The 19,176-nt window shown below is 47.7% G+C and overlaps 1 protein-coding gene across 1 annotated transcript in view; it reads right to left on the reverse strand.

Annotated features, from left to right (window-relative positions):
- Nucleotides 1-569: 569 nt before the first annotated feature.
- Nucleotides 570-19,176, reverse strand: part of LOC121709643 — a 94,504-nt gene continuing 75,897 nt past the window's right edge. Inside the window, exon 4 of the mRNA XM_042093208.1 lies at nucleotides 570-3,192. Coding sequence (XP_041949142.1) covers nucleotides 1,505-3,192 — 1,688 coding nt within the window. The 3' untranslated portion in view covers nucleotides 570-1,504. The remainder of the gene's footprint in view (nucleotides 3,193-19,176) is intronic.

Below are 19,176 nucleotides of genomic sequence, written 5' to 3' on the forward strand. Positions count from 1 at the left end.
GTCTTGGGCCTGAAACTCCCGGGCTAAAAAGTTGCCCCACTCCGGCCCTGAGGTAATTCAATTACTTTTGAAAGAAGTAACTAGTAACTGTAACTATTACTATTACTAATTACTACTATTTAGCGGTTACTTGTGTGTGTGTGGCAAGTGTGCTGGCAAGTGTGTAAAAACACAGGCTCTGATTGGCTATCATGAAACATGACTCTGCCTTAGCCAATCATAATCGCTTACGTCGTTATTAACCCACCTCTTCACAAGCTGTGAGCCAGGGTGCGTTCGGATTACACAGTTTATTCAATCAATGCATAGTAACGCACCGCATTTAACGTCCAGTAACGTTAACGGCGTTGTAATGACGGGAAAAGTAATTAGTTAGATTACCCCTTTAGTGAAAAAATAACGTCGTCAACTAACGCCGTTCTTTTAAACGGCGTTATTCCAAACACTGGTGATTAGCCTTCACTACAACCATTGGTATATCCATAAATAATTCAACTGCATGCAGCTATAAAAACATTACGGAGACAAAGGTAAACTGACAAAACACAATAAAAAAGCACACCAGATAATGCTCCCAAATACCTTTAATGTTTTACATCGTGTGGAGTTTTGGGGCCCAAACTCTTCCTCAGACGTGAAATAGATACAGGAATACACTTACTAACCTGACAAATCATGTAATGACATGCACTCTATGTGCAATAGAGTATATTATATAGGTGATTATATTACAATAAAAGTAAACAGGGCTAGATCTAAAAGACAATGATAAAGAGTGAAAAATATCACAGCAATGTTTCCACCACACAGCGTCCATGGTACCATGGTGACAGGTTACAGGGCACTTTGCCATTCTATGTACATTATAAAAGAGCCATGACAATACACATTCTATATAAAAATGCACAAAATACAAACCATATACAAGAATAATATGTACACACTCAGGACATATCAATGTATCTTATCAATATCAACATCACAAAGTCATATCAATACAGATACAGCCAACATATACAGCCACCTTACTAGTCAGAAGACAAATCAAAAATCACAAAAAAACAAATCACAAAAGAAATCAAAAGGAAATAATATGCAAACGAGACGACACTAAATAATAGTGGATCCCTGGCAGATGATTGAGGCGGAGGCTGAGGAAAGACACATTTCAGGTGTTCTGTGGCAACATATTACTTGATAAGTTACAGTAAATGAATGTACTACTTGTGCAATTACATGAGAGACATAAATCATAAAACATGTTGCCAATAACAGTGACCAATATTTTTTGAAGTAGTCATTATCATAGAAATGTTAGGATGGTCATTCAATGGATTTTTTCTGAAACCTGTAAGAATAATGTATAAATGTATAAGTAATGTATAATGTATAAAGAATTTCTTATTGATTGTTGATTGACTTCATCCAGCAAATACATGTATGCCATTACTGAAACAGATGGTATGATGCCTCAGAAGGCTGATATTTGCATCAACTTTCTCAATTACTTGAGCTGACCGTACTGCTTTGGGGTTTGGGTGACTGCTTTCACATCCATTTTCCTTCTAATATAATCAAATGGTGTCTTGATGATTCTCAAAGTTGCTTTGACGTAATCCAAAGCACTCTGTTTGGCCTCATCAATGTTTCGCATCTCCATCAGTTTTTCTACCTTGTCATGGTCTCCCATTTCATCCATCTTTTCAATCAGGAAGTCCAGGTACACTTGTGTGAACACAGAGTCTTTCTCAAGGGCAATCTCCTGCAGCTTCTGGATGCTCTGATAGGCCTCCTGCACTAATCTGTCTTTTTCAGTTTTGTCTTTTGCCAAAGTTTCCTTAGCTTTTCTCATCATTTCCTCATAACTTTTGCTCTTGTCACTTTCTTTGTCAAACATTTTCTTCAGCTCTTCATTGGTTCTAGTCACCTTCCTGGTCATTGGCATGTATCTCCATCCCTCTTTGACATGCTTGCTGTGATGACATTTCTGAGTGCACACAGTGCAGTGGTCGTCCTTCATCACTTCACACTTGTTGACAACCAGGGTCATCCAGCAGCCTGGGTAATGGCAGGTCTCCTCACAGACAGTGCAGCACATGGCTCGAGCAGTGAAATATGCCCAAAGTCTATCTATTGTTGTAAAAATGTTTCCAGTTTGTGTTAAGGTGTAAGTGGGGATCTTTTCCTTGTATGGCTCATCAACTTCATATTTAAACTTTTCACATGATTTCAGTTTTGCTTTGTTCTCTTCAATAGCTGCTTGTGTTTGTTCCATCTCCTTCTGTTTCAGCTCGATCCACTCAATTCGCTGCTTTAGATTGTCAACACAAGCAGTCAATTGCACTCGCTCTGTCAGCACATTTTTAGTGAGTTCCATGCTCTTCCTTTCTATTTGATCTAAATAGGAATACAACTTTTCAATACCCTTGACCCCACGGTCCCAGATACATTTAGCAACATCTTTACTTCCTTCAAATATCTCTAGCTGACAGTTGTCAAACAGAAAGAAGACAGGCTCATTCTCTGTTGTTCTTGCACATGGAATGTTTGCTTCTTCTATGGCCTGCAGTGGATTTGTTGGATGGTTGCCATTGGAATGTGTGATGAGCAACACAATGTTGTCTTTGATGTCTTTGCCAAAAAGGGACAGAACTGCATTGAAGATGTAATGTTGTGGATCTGAAAGACGATTCATAGCTGCTTTCAGAACAAGACCAATGGCATCCACTTCATTCACTCCATCTTCTGATTTAAACAACTTAAACAGGTTTTCAGTGATTAGCTGGTCATGCAGGGGTCCTCGAGAATCTCCATAGCCTGGGATGTCAATGATGGTGAGGGATACTGGGCTCTCTTTCACAAAAATATCATAAACCGTTACAGTTACTGTTTGGGAATGTGTTTGTTTCTTGTTTTTGTCCTCTTCTGAAATCTCAAACCACATACCATCATCAAATTCCACACCCAGGGCGTGATTTACCAGAGTGTTGATGAGAGTGGTCTTCCCTGTTCCTGTTTCTCCTACTACCATCATGATCCTATTTTTTTTGCTGTCGTCTCTTTCTCCAAATGTCCATCTTGTAACAGTTTCATTCAGCACATTTTTTTCTGTTTCAAGAACATAGATGTTTCGGGCACCACGTTTAATGAGACGAGCATTCTCCTGAAGATTTTTCAGTCTTTTATTCTGTCCTACAACACACAATATAAACTATGGTCAGTACATGTGCATGTTCAATGTTTACTTTGTAAATTATATTACACTAAAACATGGATTATAGAACCATGTTCCAATGGTTCAAAGATCCATTCATATGTGGATGTCAAGATGTGGATAAGGAATTATATATCATGTATTCATCATTTGGATTTCATAGGGATACAATAAGGATGAGACTTCTTTTGAAACTCTCAATGGTGTTTCATGAAAACTCATGTGTTTTTCTATTCAAACAATCTGTGCCCGCTACAGCAACAAACCCTACAAGGTTTGCACAAACAAATCAAACACTTGTATTGCATGTAGGCTATGATAGAAAGCGTATGATCATATCCGGAATGCACATTAAAATAACTTTGGTTTTGTGGTGGAATGCATGGACAGAGCCCTGCTTAACGACCAAGGCACACACAGCCAATGGCCTTGCCACAGCATGGTGTTTGTTGTGGGAAATGCCTCAATTCCCTTCCTCGATACTTCCTGCTACGTCCCGTCGACCAGTTGGCTATACTAAAAATGTCGATTAGTGGGTTAGCAAGGTACTGTATATTGCGCTCTAAGCCAGAGTATGCTGTGACACGAAAGTGGCTCTGTTTTAGCGTGGCTGTATCACCATGGTGTCTTATGCTGCCAACCAAACCTGGTCGGGAGCAGGTTATGTGCTAAGTTATTGCTCAAATCTTGGATGTACATTACATTCCAATAAAGGTTATGTATAGATATGCGACTGACACCTTAGCTGGTAAGTATTCAACTAACTTTATTAACATTTCGTTACATTACATTACGGTGGCCTCTTAGGAACATAATAGTGTCTTGCAGGATATCCTTACATCTCCCTTATTCAGTAAACAAAAACAGATTTACTGTGCACTCTTTAAACATAAAAATAAATAAATAATAATTTGGTGCCAGAGGTTGCCAGTACTTAGCACACCGTAGGAGGACAGTCTTTACCACTGCCTCATAAAAAAACAGATTGTGTCACGATTACTTTTGTCTAACCTGAGCATGAGAACATGACATAAATAAGGCTACACATTACCTGGTATTAAACAGAACTCATGACCATATAGTAAGGCTCAACACATTACCTGATGTTAACACTTTTAACTGATCATTCCCTTTTTTTTAACAATAAACTTATTATAGCTCAACTGTGTATAGATCAAGTCTGTCAGGGGCTTTTCTAATGCGCTCTGACCTTCTCTCTGGAGCTGCCTCTGGCTCCGTCATGACAGGTGCATTCTCCTCTAAAACCCCTGTCCCTGTTCTCCTCTATTGAAGGAACTGCATTGCTGGCCTGTGTTTTGAGTAGCTGCAACCTGTTTTCTCTGACCACAGCCCCGGTGTCCGTCTGGACTGCGTAGGACCTCTGAGCCACTTCATTCAGCACTGTTCCAGTGCGCTGCCAGTCCTGTCTTTCTGTGTTGAAAACTCTGACTCTGTCGCCCGCCTGCAGAGGTTGCATTGCTTTTGCTGTGCGATTAAAGTATCTCTTTTGTTTTTCCTTTAGTTTTTTCATGGCCTCCAGCACAGGTGTCGAGACTTGTTTCTTCACTGTTGGGATCTGTGTCTGTAGTCGTCTACCCAAGAGCAGTTCAGCCGGAGACTTCCCGCATGCCAGAGGTGCTGCTCTATAAGCCAGCAGAGCCAAATAAGGATCCTCATCATTCTCTGTTGCCTTTGTCAGAAGACTTTTCACTATTTGAACACCCTTCTCAGCCTTGCCATTTGCCTATGGGAAGTGTGGGCTTACTGTGACTTGTTCAAATCCATACTCTCTGGCAAACTGATGGAACTTGAGTCATGGACTGGCATACTGAGGCCCATTGTCCGAGACGACAGTTCCTGGAATGCCATGTCGTGCAAAATTGGACTTCATATGCTTAACTACTCCCGTTGCTGTTGTGCTCGTGAGCAGAGCCATCTCTGGATAGTTGGAGTAGTAGTCGATCATCAGTAGATACTCTCTCCCTCTGAAGTGGAACAGGTCTGTCCCAATTTTTTCCCAGGGGTGCTCCACCCTCATGTCTGTGAGCAGTCTGTTTGCTGTAGTAAGGCAAGTGGCACAGTCATTTATCATCTCTGCTATGTCACAATTCATGCCTGGCCAGTAAACAGTCTGTCTGGCTAGTCTCCTTGTTTTCTATATGCCCAAGTGCCCTTTATGCAGTATCTGGAGGACCTCCTTCCACAGCTTTGTTGGGATGACTATTTGGTCACCTTTCAGCAGCAGGCCATCAGCAACCGCCAATAGTTCCTGGAATGAGTAGTACTGCGGGCACGCTTGCTTTGGTTTTCGCATGTGCCATATCACTTTCTGGAGCTGGCGGTCCACTGCAGTCTCCCTTACTATTTTCTCTTTTAGGGTAGAGCTCACAGGTAGAGCCTCCACCACAGCATCCACATGGCCTCTTATGGCGTCATATTCCTCTGTGCCGTCTGTGTTCAGTCCTTGTGCTGGTCTGGCCCTTGACAGAGCATCAGCCACAACCAGGTATTTCCCTGGCTTGTATGACCGTTCATGGTAACGCTTTAAAATAACACGTGCTTATTAGGTATTAACAGTGCATAAAAAGCAGTTAACAATTCATTATTAAGTGTTGTTATCCTTTAATAACATTAACTAACTGTTAACATGCAGCTTTAAGTGTTAATAAGCAACCTTTTAAGCTACTTACACACATATTTGTTAACAAGCAGCTTGTTAATGCTTGTTATTGGTGTATAAGACAAAGAGGTGGATAACTAATATGCGTATAAGACCTTTCTTACCTATTTATGACCGCCGCGCAGCGAAGCGGCCCACATCAACCTGGCTCATAATCACTCATTTGTGATTCCCCCCCCCCCCCCCCCCGGTAAAAAATGAAAATCAGTAGGATTAAAAGAAAGCCAAAATAAATATTCATCATTATCATCATGGCTGCATTTTCAGTATTGGCGAGAAGTAGTCGTTTGTCCACTAGATGGCGCATCGTTGCAGTGAGACGTAATTTTGTTGGAAGTTAAAAGTGGGTTGGAAAAAACAATGGACGCTTCATACAAGGACTGTAATTTACCGCAGCGAACATCTAATAAGGATAGGACGATGTTCACATGAAGTGTAATTCCCATTTCTTCTTGAAGCCGAAATAAATCTGAGGATGTTTATCGGACATGCTTGGTTTTTACTGCAGGTACGTTAATCTTGTAATATCAATAAGGACCTAGGTAATGTTACCGTTAGCGTTGGTTGAGTGATGGAGGCATTTGATTTATTGCATTTGTAGAAAACTATAAATGCGGTTATACCAAGCAAATGTATAGCAGCACTGTTTGTATCTTTCGACTGTCATTTATTGCACGTGCTACAAAATCATTCTGTGCAATGGAAGATTTACCAACGTTACACCGGTCTGATACAGTTTTGCCTATACATGCGTGAGACTGAGACGCCTGTTTATTTTGTTTTAAGTGCGTGCAGGGTGTGAGAGGGGAATCGATGTGCTTTGATTACAGCTTGGTAGTTGTAGTCTGTGAAATTAAAAAGCAAGTGTGTGTGAAGTATCCAAACAATGACACCTTCATTTCATTATGGCTGCTTTAGCAAAACACCTTAAGCTACTGTGTAGTGGGTCCCATTTAGAAGTGGCTACTTCATTCGCGCTTTCCTTGACTCATGGAGCTGCGTGAATGTTATTACAACTTTTCACCACGATATGACAGTTTAAGTCCGCTTGATACTGTAAGGCGTAAGCCATTGGTTTCCAAAGGAGATTTTATTTGTGTCGCCAGCATAGCCTATTGACAATTTATGTTGTAAATAGGCCTACCTTATAATCCTACCTGTAGCTTAGGGAAGTGTGGTGACTTTATCTAGACATGATAATAATAATACTTGTGTGTGTACCCATTTAATATGAAAACATTGGTTGTGCAGCTGTTATGCAAACATTTACTGGAAGTCATGAGACTGGAACGGTCAAAGGCTAAGAGTGGCTGGTATGCAAACATTTACTGGAAGTCAAAGAGTGGAAATAAACAAAACAGGGCCTGGGGGAGAAAAGGTGCTTACCAGAAGGGCAGAAATAGAAGGGGCTAGCAGAAAAGGAGGAGCAGGGACTTCCAGAGAGAGGAAGTGAAACCAGATGTTGAAGTGACACATAGAACCAAATCAAAACGTACCCTGCCTGGCAACAGATTACACATAGAACCTGGACACACATTTCTGCCTAGCAACACACATTTTTTAATGTTTATGTGAGGAGGAGTTTCCACCAATATCTCAAGTCCCAAAACGCTCTGATTGGCTAAAAGGGGCCTGGTGACGTTCCTGGGGATAGGAACGCCTCTCAGGCCCCCGAGAGTATAAAGGAGAGAGCTCAGGCACATTCAGATCAGATCTCATCGGGGTAGCAGCTGCCACTCACCACTCTATTGCCTGACGGTCCAGTCCTGACGCTGTTTGGATTGTATCATTACTGCAATACGGTGAATAAAGGATCAACAGTCTTCAGCTTCTCTCGTCTTGGTGTTCTCCTTCGGGTCTTTGACATCAGAGTGCTAGTTGGATTGGAGGTTTTTGGAAGTGGATGATTTCCACGACAGATCTGGAGGTTCCTACCGAGATTTGAAAGGATTCAACAAGGGAAGCAGTTCCGTCCCGGGTGAAGCAGACTTCTCCAGTGCAGCTCTCCGGGCCCAAAAGGTAAGCACTTTTGCTTATTATTAGGGAGAGCTGTACTGTGGGAGTCGGTGGGTAGGCCGGGAAGGGATGCTAACCTGAATCCTCAAAAGAATAGTGGAGACACAGGACAGAGATTGGGTTGCACTGTTGGTCTTAAAAAAGCGTTTTGTAATTTTGTGAACCGGTTAAAATAGTTTTCAAGGAGAAAACTGAGTTAAATGGCCATGTAATAATTTCCAAGGAGGAAATCTAGTTTTCAAGGAGAAAGCTAAAATAGTGTTTTAATTTCCAAGGAGGAAATCTAGTTTTCAAGGAGAAAACTAAAATAGTATTTTGTGTAAAGGGAGCACGGACTGCCCTAAAATATATGTGTGTCAGAGAAAAGGAACGGGTTAATAGGTAAAAACTGCAATATTAGCTGTAAGTTGAACGTGTGAAACTGTCCTGAGCAAAGGGTGATGAACAAAATATATTTTATTATAATCTGCTGTTGTTTCTGTAAAAACTGAGTGTGCACCGTTGTGTTTTCTTTTGACCGCCTGGGCATGGGCCCACAATAGATGCAAGACAAGCGCACATACAAATTTGAGGTAGAAGAGTTCGGCGAGGGAAGGAGGATCGCCACGCTAACAGACGGACGTCAAACTCACATAATAGAAGTTGCGGCTGCAATATTCATAAGAAAGTTGCACAGCAACCATAGTCTGGACATAAGGAGATTGTTGCAGTTGTTGGAGGTTTTTGCAGATGCCCCCCCCGAGCCCCCTGTTAGAGTAACGATATTGCCCAAGATTAGGATTGTGAGAGACCATAGGCCAGAGACCCTAGGAAAGGTACTCTACCGCTTTGAAATTTCTGATGATTCAGGTGAGGAAGAACCAGACACAGACTCCCTAGAAGAGTTCACTCCAAACAGTAGTGTTAGAGAGGAAGAGGCAGACATTGAGCCAGGGGAAGTAAGTGCCCCACCAGAGACAGGATACAGCAGCCTAGGGTCAGAGGAAGAGGGGCACCAAGAGTCAGGTCAAGGGGGTCTAGTGAGAGCTCCAACTCCCTATCCAGGCAACACCGTGTCCCACCAGCTGATTCGCAGCCCATTCCGTGTAGTTAACAGCCCAGCCACCCCCCGATATAGCTCACCGCCCTCTACAAGTTATAGCCCAACCAACCCCCGGTCCAACTCAAGCTACAGTCCAACTGTGCCCCAGCAGGAGGAGGTTCACGGCCCGACTGAGCCCCAGCCAGTGCGGGATATAGAACAGGTGCTGAAAGAGATAGTTGGCCGAGATAGAGGAAGGCTGGCCGATTTTATGAGAGAGTCTTTATCAGTATCAGTGTTCTGGAACGAGGAAGGGAGCACTAGGGATAAATATTCAGTTCATGTGGACCACCTTGACAAATACGGAGGAACCCACTCAAGACTAGGCACCAGCGTAGCACCATTGGCACTGCAGACAGTAATAGAACAGGTAGGAAAGTTTGTGGGGGTGAATACAAGGCCAGTGGTTGACCAGCTCTTTGCCCCACCTGAGGGAAGGAAGCGCAAGTTTGAGAGGGATTCCCCAGCTGCAAGAAGGAGAAGGACAAATAGAGATTACAGATAGGCAGGGGAGGCACTGCTGCGGGGACTCCATAAACAACTGCTTGAACTGAATAAACCCCACGGTAACGGCTTAACAAAAAACTTGTAATCCGCTAACTTGGCTTAAATTGAAAATGTTGTACCTGCTTCAATAAAATAAAGAGGAAAATAAAAAGTCAATAAATGTACTTTGTAAAAGCAAAATAAAAGGTTAAAAGGTAATCTTGAGTGAAGAAGTATTATTGAAAAGGAAAAAGATAAGGACTCAGAGCCCCCACTGATACAATAACGTTGGTGAAGTAGGAAGGATAGTTGTAATATTGAGATAGAAGCAGGAACTAGAGAAAATAAGCAGAGTAACGCCCACAAAAGCGAACGAACTTAGAAAGTAAGTGGCATATCACTTTCATTCGGCTACGGTGAAAGTATATGGAACAGGGACAGCAGAGCGTGCTCTGGGCCATAGAAATCGTTGAATACGACGAACACGACTGGGAGACAAGCGTCAGAGACGGAGAGGGCCGAGAATACGTAGGATACGTGGGTGAGGTCCCCTTTGAGTGCAAATTCCCGTATAGGTGCAAAAATCGAGACGACATAGACCTAAAAGCGACGCTTTCTTTGTTGAGTAAGCTAACCCCTAATAGCCTGCCAGTGAGGAAACAGGAGGAACCACAGCCCCAAGCAGCCGGAAGTAAAGGAGAGGCTACATCGGGTGACCTGAAGATAAAAGAGAAGTGGACAATAAGAATCTCCGAGCACGGGAGTGACGGGTGGAGCGTAAGCGCAGTGAACGATAGAGGAAAAGCATTTGAAGAAAGGAGAGGCCAACTGAATACGGTCTTCCAGGAGTGGGGCGACGTGCAGAACTCTATACTATATTTGGTGAGCGACCTACGACTGGACTGGGAGGAAAAAGACCAGAACAGATACAGGAGGGAGAGGAAGAGACAATACGAAAAGGATTATCGCCTGTTCTGCACTGACCGGGAGGACATAAACGAACGAGACTACGGCAGAAATCCCCATTCCACCGAAGGCAACGACCTCTAAGAAAAAATGGCAACCAGAGCAATGACACCTCTGGAGGAAGTAGTAAGGGAGAATGCCATTGCTGAGAAGGACGTAAAGAACATCAACCACAAGTGGTTCCTAAGATACAAAGGAGACCACACAGCATGGCCAAAAGAAGGGTCACTCAACCCGACAATAATTGCTCAAATGAGGGAAAAAATCATGAACCACAAGGGTTATGACAAAGGCCCACGGAGGCAGGAAAAGAGAGAGAAGGAATTGAAAACTCTGGAGGCCTTCGCTAAGATATCGGAGAGAAAGAGAAGGCAAAGGGCGGACCAGAATGACACGCCGCCGGAAACGCCCACCACAGAGAAGTGCCCCCAATCACAGCTCACAGAGAAAGAGCTGGACGCCCCGACCCAAGCGGCAGAGCCAGGAGCTCCGCCCATGGAGGAGCTGCGTCCTCCCCCATACAGGGAAAAGGACAAACTGTACCCGGAGGTGCCGCGAGAAGAGGACAACGTGCGGGAAATAATCCGGCGCCTGGAAGAAAGGGACCCACGAACCCTGGCAGTACAAGCACCGGGATACGGGTCGCAGGCCCCAACGGTGCACCTGGCAGTGCAGGCCCCACTAGTGGTGAAGGGAATCACACTGGAAGGGACCTGCGCGGAGGTGCTGAAAGAAGTAAAGAGAATAAGGTGGGAACAGGCCAACCCCCAGCCGAGACCATCAACCTCCCAACCGGCGTCCGCACAGGCATCGCCACCATCATCCCCCACCAGGGAGACGCTCCCAGAACACCTTCTGGAAAGTACGGAGCCGGGTGAAGGAAAAGAGTGGGATGAGGAAGAAGAAACTAAAAGGGAATTGGAGGAGCGGGTAGTGAGTGACTACCACACAAGCCTAAGAGGCCACCGGGAAACGGACGGATCTCCAGTGACCAGCCCCCAAGAACTCTGTCGGGGGAGCCAGAAGAGGCGTGCAGGTGATCCAGAAGCTGGAGGAAGCGAGCCCCTACGCCTTCCAGGCCAAAGGAAGGAACAAGCCCCTGAGGAGGGAGAAGAGGAACAGAAACAATGGTATGGGAGGCTGTGGGACCACCTGGGGACGGTCATGAGAAAGTGGGTAGAGGCCACAGGGGAGGAAGAGAGAGAAGCCCAAGATAGAGAGGCCCTGAAAACCCTGGCCTGGGTGAGGTCACAGATGGACCAGGAACCAGTGAAGGAGGGGTGCAGAGAGTCATGGCGGAAGCTCGAGGAATACACCCAGGTGTGCTGGAGGAAAGTGGAAAAAGCCATTAGGCAAGCGGAAGAGAGATACCGAAGCAGAAGAAGAGAGGAACAGAGGGTTGAAGATCGGTATGAGGAAAAAATGGAGAGAATGGAAAGGGGTCTGAAGGAGTTGAAAGCCGCTAGAAAGATCGGATCGCAGGAGGTAGAACTGGCCGAGGGGATTATGGAGGAATTAACAGAGATAGAGAAATGGGGAGACAAGGGGACAGGCCCAGAAAGCACGCCAGAACATGCCAAGTATAAAAGGGCTTGCAGGAACTGCGGCGAGAGCCTGAAAAGAGAAATGACAGAGGTCCTGAAAAAGATGGAGGCCATGGGAGCACGAGAGAAAGAAGAAGGAAGGCTCAGAGAGGAAGAGATGAAGAAGAGAAGGAGGGCCCGCCAACTAACCTTCGAACTGACCTGCAGTCCAACCACGATAGCGAAAGAAGAGGAGGAAGATACGGACGGGGCAGACAGCCAGGCTGACTCAGGAGAAGACTGTGAGTCAGTGGAAGACGAGGAGGTAGGACTGGAAGTCATGGAACAGCTCCTCGAAGAGCAAATTCAGAGAGAACTGCCACAGGGTCCGAGGGGAGAGGACCCCTCAGTGTGTCTCGGCTGCGGAAGGACGTTCAAAGGAGAGAAGGGTGTGAGGACCCACCAGCGACAAACAGAGGCATGTAGAGGGCGGGCCGGAATACTCCCAGTGATGATCCCACCCAGTGTGCTCGCCACAGGACTGTTTGGAATCAGCAGGATGAAGAAAGGAGTGGAGAAAGGCCTGGACGAGATCAGAAAAGGAGTGCGAAAGGGGCTCGACGAGATCGAAGGGGGAGTCAAGAAAGGCCTAAAGGAAAACAAGAAGGAGCTGGAAAAACTGGAAAAGGAGGGAAAGAAAGAAAGAGAGAGGGCACGAAAAGGAAGAGAAAGAATGGAAGCCATCCCAGAGGAATTGGACGAGGAAGAAACGGTTGTGATGGCACCATTAATAACAAAAAACCAAACGGCCCACTACCAGCCATGGACCCACTCAGATGTGAATGGCCTCATTTCACGGCTCCCTGTCCTGCATGAGGGAGCGGGCAGATGGATAAGTCGGCTAGAATCAGAAACTCAAGGCCGAAACCTGGCCGTAGGAGATATAAAATATCTGCTCGGCCTGATATTAGGAAAAGCTGACACAGAGGCTGTACTGGAGAGAGAAAACCTAGGGCGATTGATGAATGCCAGCAGAGACGCCCTGTGTTTTGACAGCGTCCGGAACGACGTATGGAAGGCCCTAAGGGCAGCTTACCCCAACCACTACAGCCCCTCAGCCGTCTGGATAGAGAAACTCAAAGACAGCGATAACCCCGCAGCCTTCGTAGAAAGGGCAGCGCAGGAATGGACGATAAGGATGGAACAAAGACCAGAAGATTCCGGTCCCCTCACCATGCAGTTCAGAAGAGCGGTTATGGACGCACTGCCAAGAGAAGTCAGGACGCAGCTGGAAAGCGACTGGCGCCTGGCAGCCATGCCAAAGGAAGAATTCAGACTGGCAGTGGTACACCATGTAACTCTGTACAGACAAGGGAAAGACAAGGAGGAGCAGCAGGAGAAGGAAGCAATAAGGAAGCTGACCCATGTGCAGCTCCAGGAGGCAAAGGGGGCAAAGAAGGCAGTTACCCAAGCTCCGGTAATGCCTGCTACGGCCCCTACCACACAGCCACCACCACCGGTGATGCAGCAACCTATGGTGCAACAACCAGTAATGATGCAGCCGCAACCCATGCAGCCCATGATGCAAACATGGCAACAAGCGCAATATGGACCCCCGCAACAACAGCAACAGAGACAACAATGGTACCAGCCAAGAGGCAGAGGAGGATTCCGCCAGGGAAGAGGTGGACAAGGCAGAGGAGGCTATGGAAGGGGACAGTACCAAGGCCAGCAGAGCCAAGGAAACAGCATTCAATGTTGGATGTGTGGAGGAACGGGACACATCTCCAGGGATTGCCCGACAAAGACCGGAGGCCAGAACAACCAAGGAGGACAGACAAATCAAGGACAAGCGCAAGGAGGGAACTATGCTCCCCAACAAGGGAGAGCCCCACAGCAAATGCAAGCACCCTCTGGCCCAGTCTCCCCTTACGGGGGAAGCTGGAATTGACGAGGCCCAGAAAACCCAGGGGAGGGTCAGTTCCCCGCCCTGACAAGGGGAGCTGACGCAGAACCAATGCTGCAGGTTCTAATCGAGGGCATGGAAGTCAAATGTTTAGTGGATACAGGGGCAACATATACTTGTCTTCACCCAAAAGATGCCCAACACCTCCCCAGATCTTCAGGAAAGTTTATGAAGACAGTGGGTTTTTCGGGAAAAACGCAGCTAATTCCAATGACGGCTCCAGTATCGATCCAAATAGAAGACAAGGAAATCAGGATACCAGTCTTGATAGCAGAGCACACGCCCGTCAACCTATTGGGACGGGACGCGCTGTGCAACCTAAGACTCCAAATTGAGTGTTCCCCAACAGGAGTACAAATAACAGGGCTGGCAACCCAAATGGCCCTAAGGATAAGTGCCCCAACTCAAACTGAAACTCACCAGGTCTACTGGATTGGACAATTGGAGCCAAGCGTAGAGCGAGTAGTCTACAACGAGTATGCTTTCCAAATAAACAGCCTTCATGCTCGGCTAAGGACGCCAAGATGCCCTTTTCATTGTACGATAAAATTCGACCAAACGCCAAGCAAGGAAAGAGAGGAAAGATGGCATAGGGACGTGAGTAAGTGGGGACGCATCCCACTCGACATACACGCACTGGTGGTGGCCAAGGAAGGAGTGGCCGCCGAGGTGAGATTTGCGAAAGGATGGGATCTAGGCTTGATCTTCGACATGCCTGGAACAATGCCACACATTACTCTAAGAGTGGCCAGAGGTCACAGAGCAAGAGAGATGGGCCCAGTGATGCTCAAGGCCCTGTGCGTCAAGTGGAAGGACACAGGAAATGATCGACTCCAAACGGCTATCAGTAAAGGAGGAGAGCCAATGTTCAGGATAAAATTGGACAACCCAGTCACCGTGTGGGGAGTCCCACAGATAATCGAAATCATGGACACAGAACCACAGGAGAGAGAGGAAATACCATATGTTGAAGGATGTCCATATGGGAATCAATTTTGCCTCTACCGCCTGTTCCCAGGAGCGGGGCGCCGCTGCTGGGACAAAACGAGACATGTACCGTTCAGCAAAGAAGACGCAGAATGGAGCATGTACATGCGACATCTGTCATGGTGCCCAAAGAAAAGGGAAGCACAACCAGCAGTATATCTCCCGGAGAAGGTTTATGACATACCCTACGTCAAAGGATGCCCCTACGGCAACCCATACTGCATGTATGGCCTGCTGGGAGGAGCAGGATATCGATGCTGGGATAAGGAGAACCATGTGCCCATCGACAAGTCCGACCTAGAGTGGGAGGAATATAAGAAGTACTACCTAGACGGCGAGGCGGACAAGAAGACAGGGAGGCCGGGACCGACCCCCTGGAAAATGATGATGCTGCAAGAGGCGACAGAAACAGACGCCGAACGGGCAGAGAGGATATTGAGAAAAGTGCCGCCTGCGGTATGGTCACAAGGAGATGGGGACATAGGGCTGGTCAAGTCAGCAAGCCCTGTGGAGTTCAGGCTGAAACCAGGAGCGACGCTGCCTTTCCAGCCACAGTACCCCATTTCAGCAGAGGCAGCTGAAGGGATAAGAGGGACAATTGAAGACCTCCTGGGAGCAGGAGTCTTAGAGGAAGTCCCAAGTGCAAGGTGCAACACACCCATATTTCCCGTGCTGAAGGCAGATGGAGTGCGATGGAGAATGGTCCAGGACCTCAGACCCGTCAACGAACGCATTGAGGACTATCCGGCGGACGTCCCACATGCTAACGTACTAATGACCAACATCCCGGCAAGTGCAACAACGTTCTCCGCCATTGATCTGGTTCAAGCATTTTTTACAATACGGGTGGCCCCTGCAAGTAGGGAATTTTTCGCATTCAAATATCAGGGCAAGACGTTCCAGTACACAAGGCTCCCACAAGGGTTTAAGCACTCACCGCACATCTTCAACCAAGCCCTCAAGGAGGACTTAAAGCACATCACATGCCAAAGCACGATTCTGCAGTATGTTGACGACGTCTTGGTATGCTCACCGGACCAGGAAACGTGTGAAAGGGATACGGTCCACGTGCTGACCGTTCTGGCCGAAGGGGGGTACAAAGCATCGAGGAAAAAGCTACAGTTTGCACAGCCCCAGGTGATCTACTTAGGTCGCCGGATCTCACATGGGCACAAGGGCATCGCCCCGGAACACATTGAGGCAATTGCCAAAGCACCAAAGCCAAACACGGTGAAGCAAATGATGTCGTTCATTGGACTCATAGGTTTCAGCAGCGACTGGGTGGAGTGCTATGAACAAAAGATAGCCCCACTACGAGCCATGATCGTGCAGGCTGGAACCAGCCACCTGAGGAATCGTCTCACATGGACAATGGACGGAAACGAGGCGTTTGAACGCATCAAAGGAGAACTACAGCAAGCACCGGCACTTGCACTGCCGGATTACGGAAGACCCTTCTATCTGTATGTGTCGGTCAGGAAGGAGGCAGGAAAAGACGCGTACATGACCGCAATCATGGCACAAACACAGTGCCACGGACGCGGCAAGCAAGCAATTGCCTACTACAGCTCAAAGCTGGATGCGGTGGCCCAGGGCTACCCACCATGCTTCCAGGGTCTTGAAGCCGTGTATTCGGCTTACGTCAAAGCCTCTAACATCACCATGGGATGGCCAGTGGTGATACACACCAGTCACGCAATAGCACAGTTGGTGGAACAAGGAAAGTTCTGTGTGACGCCTCAGAGGCAATTGAGGTACTACAATCTGTCACTCTGCCCAGATGTCACTATAAAGGCATGTGACACGGCAGGAAACCCGGCGGATCTCATCCCACTTGATTATGAGGGCGAGCCACATGACTGCGTAGCTGATTCAATCGCCTTCTCAAAACTGAGGGAAGACCTGCAGAGCGAGCCGTTAGGACAGGGGATCACCTACTTTGTGGACGGCTCTAGCCATAACTATGACAACAGGACACATGCAGGATTCAGCGTAGTGCAGATGACAGGTCCAGAAACATTTGCGACAATTATGAGTGAGCCATGCACACAACCATGTTCAGCGCAACTAGCTGAACTAAAGGCGCTGACAGCAGCATGCTCCCTGGCGGAGGGACAGGATGCAACCGTACACACGGACAGCGCCTATGCCCACAACGTCTGCCATGTGCATGGCGCTCAGTGGAAACAGAGAGGGTTCAAGAAATCGGATGGGAGCCCCATCCAGCATCTGGAGCAGATTCAGTTGTTGTTAGCGGCGATGATGCGCCCAAAGACGCTGGCAATATGCAAATGCAAGGCGCATTGTAAGGGACAGGACTACATTACTCTAGGGAATGCACAGGCAGATGAGGCAGCAAAGGAAGCGGCGTTGGAGGCTAGAAGGTCAAATGCCGCCCCTAAATCTCCACAGGATAACGAACCACATAAAATACTGCTCAACAGGACGGGGCACAGCGTGCCCTGCCCTACAAAATGCCCCTACCCTTACAACACATGTATGTGGTGCTCTCAATGGTGTGATGACGACCACAAGCACCAGGTAGATCCCGTCTGTTGCGCGCTATGCCAGAGGGCCAGTTGCCCCGAGTGCGGGGACAAGCCCTGCGAGGCCAGGTACTCGCCAGGCGTAATTGATCGTTTCTTTACGGCAACCGACACAGTGATACAAGCCCCAGTGGTCCGAACCTTGCCTGACGGACGAACGCTTAGAATTGTGGATCCCATGCTCACGCTTAGCGCTATCAAAGACGCACAGAGTGAGGCACCGCGTGCCGAAACACTGCTGTGGGAGGAAAGGGGTGCGTCGAAAGGCAGAAATGGGGTGTGGAGGAGTCATGATGGAAGGGTGGTGGCCCCAAGTAGACTCCTTGATCTCCTCATTCATGATGCGCATGATGTGGATCATTGCGCAAGGGGGGAGGTCAAGCGGCAGATACTTGACAAGGGGTTCTGGGCCCCATACCTTCAAGATCGCATCAATTACGTGCTAAGAAATTGCCACACCTGTGCCACGCACAATTACAGAAACAACATAACAATAGGCATAGGACCACGGCCCCTGGGACACGTGCCACTCCCAGAGGGACCGTTCAAACACCTGGTAATGGACTACATCGACATGGGTCGAACGGTAAACGCGTACAAACACGTACTGGTGATAATATGCCGCTACTCACGATGGGTAGAAGCCTGCCCAAGCCGAGGGCAGGACGAAAAAACGGTGATTCGATTCCTAGCAAGGGAAGTGATACCCAGGTTTGGGATCCCAGAAATAATCAGTAGCGACAATGGCCGAGCGTTTACGGCCAACACGTGGAAAAAGATTGCGCAGGCGCTGTGCATCAAGACTCGGTTTGGTTGTGTTTACCACCCGCAGTCCCAGGGGATGGTTGAAAGGGCGAACGGAACGCTGAAAAATAAAATAGCGAAGATCGTCCAAAGCGCCCATGACGATCCAAATCTGCCAAACTTAAATTGGGTTGACGCGCTGCCAATCGCGCTGATGAAAATGCGTTGCGAAAAAAATCGAACCACGCATCTGACCCCGCACGAAATGGTGACGGGGCGGGCAATGCCCACACCACGGTTCAGAGGGGATCAGAGGCCTCCGCTGGAAATTTTAGAACAGGAAGTAAGCAGTTACATTAAACAGCTCTCTCAAGTTCACAGGGCAGTTTTCAACGAGCAGAAGAGAAGAGAAAGAGCTCGGGAGCGGAGGACTGAGCCCGGACCGATCCAAGTGGGAGACTGGGTATACCTGAGGGTGTTTAAGAGATCGTGTCTCGACCCCAGGGCAGAAGGGCCCTACCGAGTGACCCAGGCTACCCCCCGGGCGGTAAGAGTGCAAGGATCAGATTTGTGGTATCACCTTAACTCTTGTTACAGGGCGGTGCCACCAGAAGGAGCGAGAGGGCCAGAGGAAGCGGAAGACGATGACGGGGACCAGGGCCCGCCAGGACCCCCACCAGACTCCCCCGGGGAGGATGATGGTGGTGGGGAACAAAGGGGAGGACCAGGTGCGCGTAGGAGTACGAGGCGGAGGATACTGCCGGCTCCTACTGATGACCCTGGGCGGAATGTACCTAGGGTGCCTGCTGTTTTCCCTCCCCTATCTGTGCCTACAGGTGCTGGCGATGCTGGAGCCGAGCCAGGCTCGAGGATGGGAAGGCGACATCCACCTGAAGTGGGAGCCACTCCCGAATCCCAAGTATCCAGACCTGCCACCGCCTCGACCAGCGGTGATCCACCAGCTGAC

Source organism: Alosa sapidissima, chromosome 5, assembly GCF_018492685.1.
Source record: "Alosa sapidissima isolate fAloSap1 chromosome 5, fAloSap1.pri, whole genome shotgun sequence".
Classification (NCBI taxonomy): Eukaryota; Metazoa; Chordata; class Actinopteri; order Clupeiformes; family Clupeidae; genus Alosa; species Alosa sapidissima.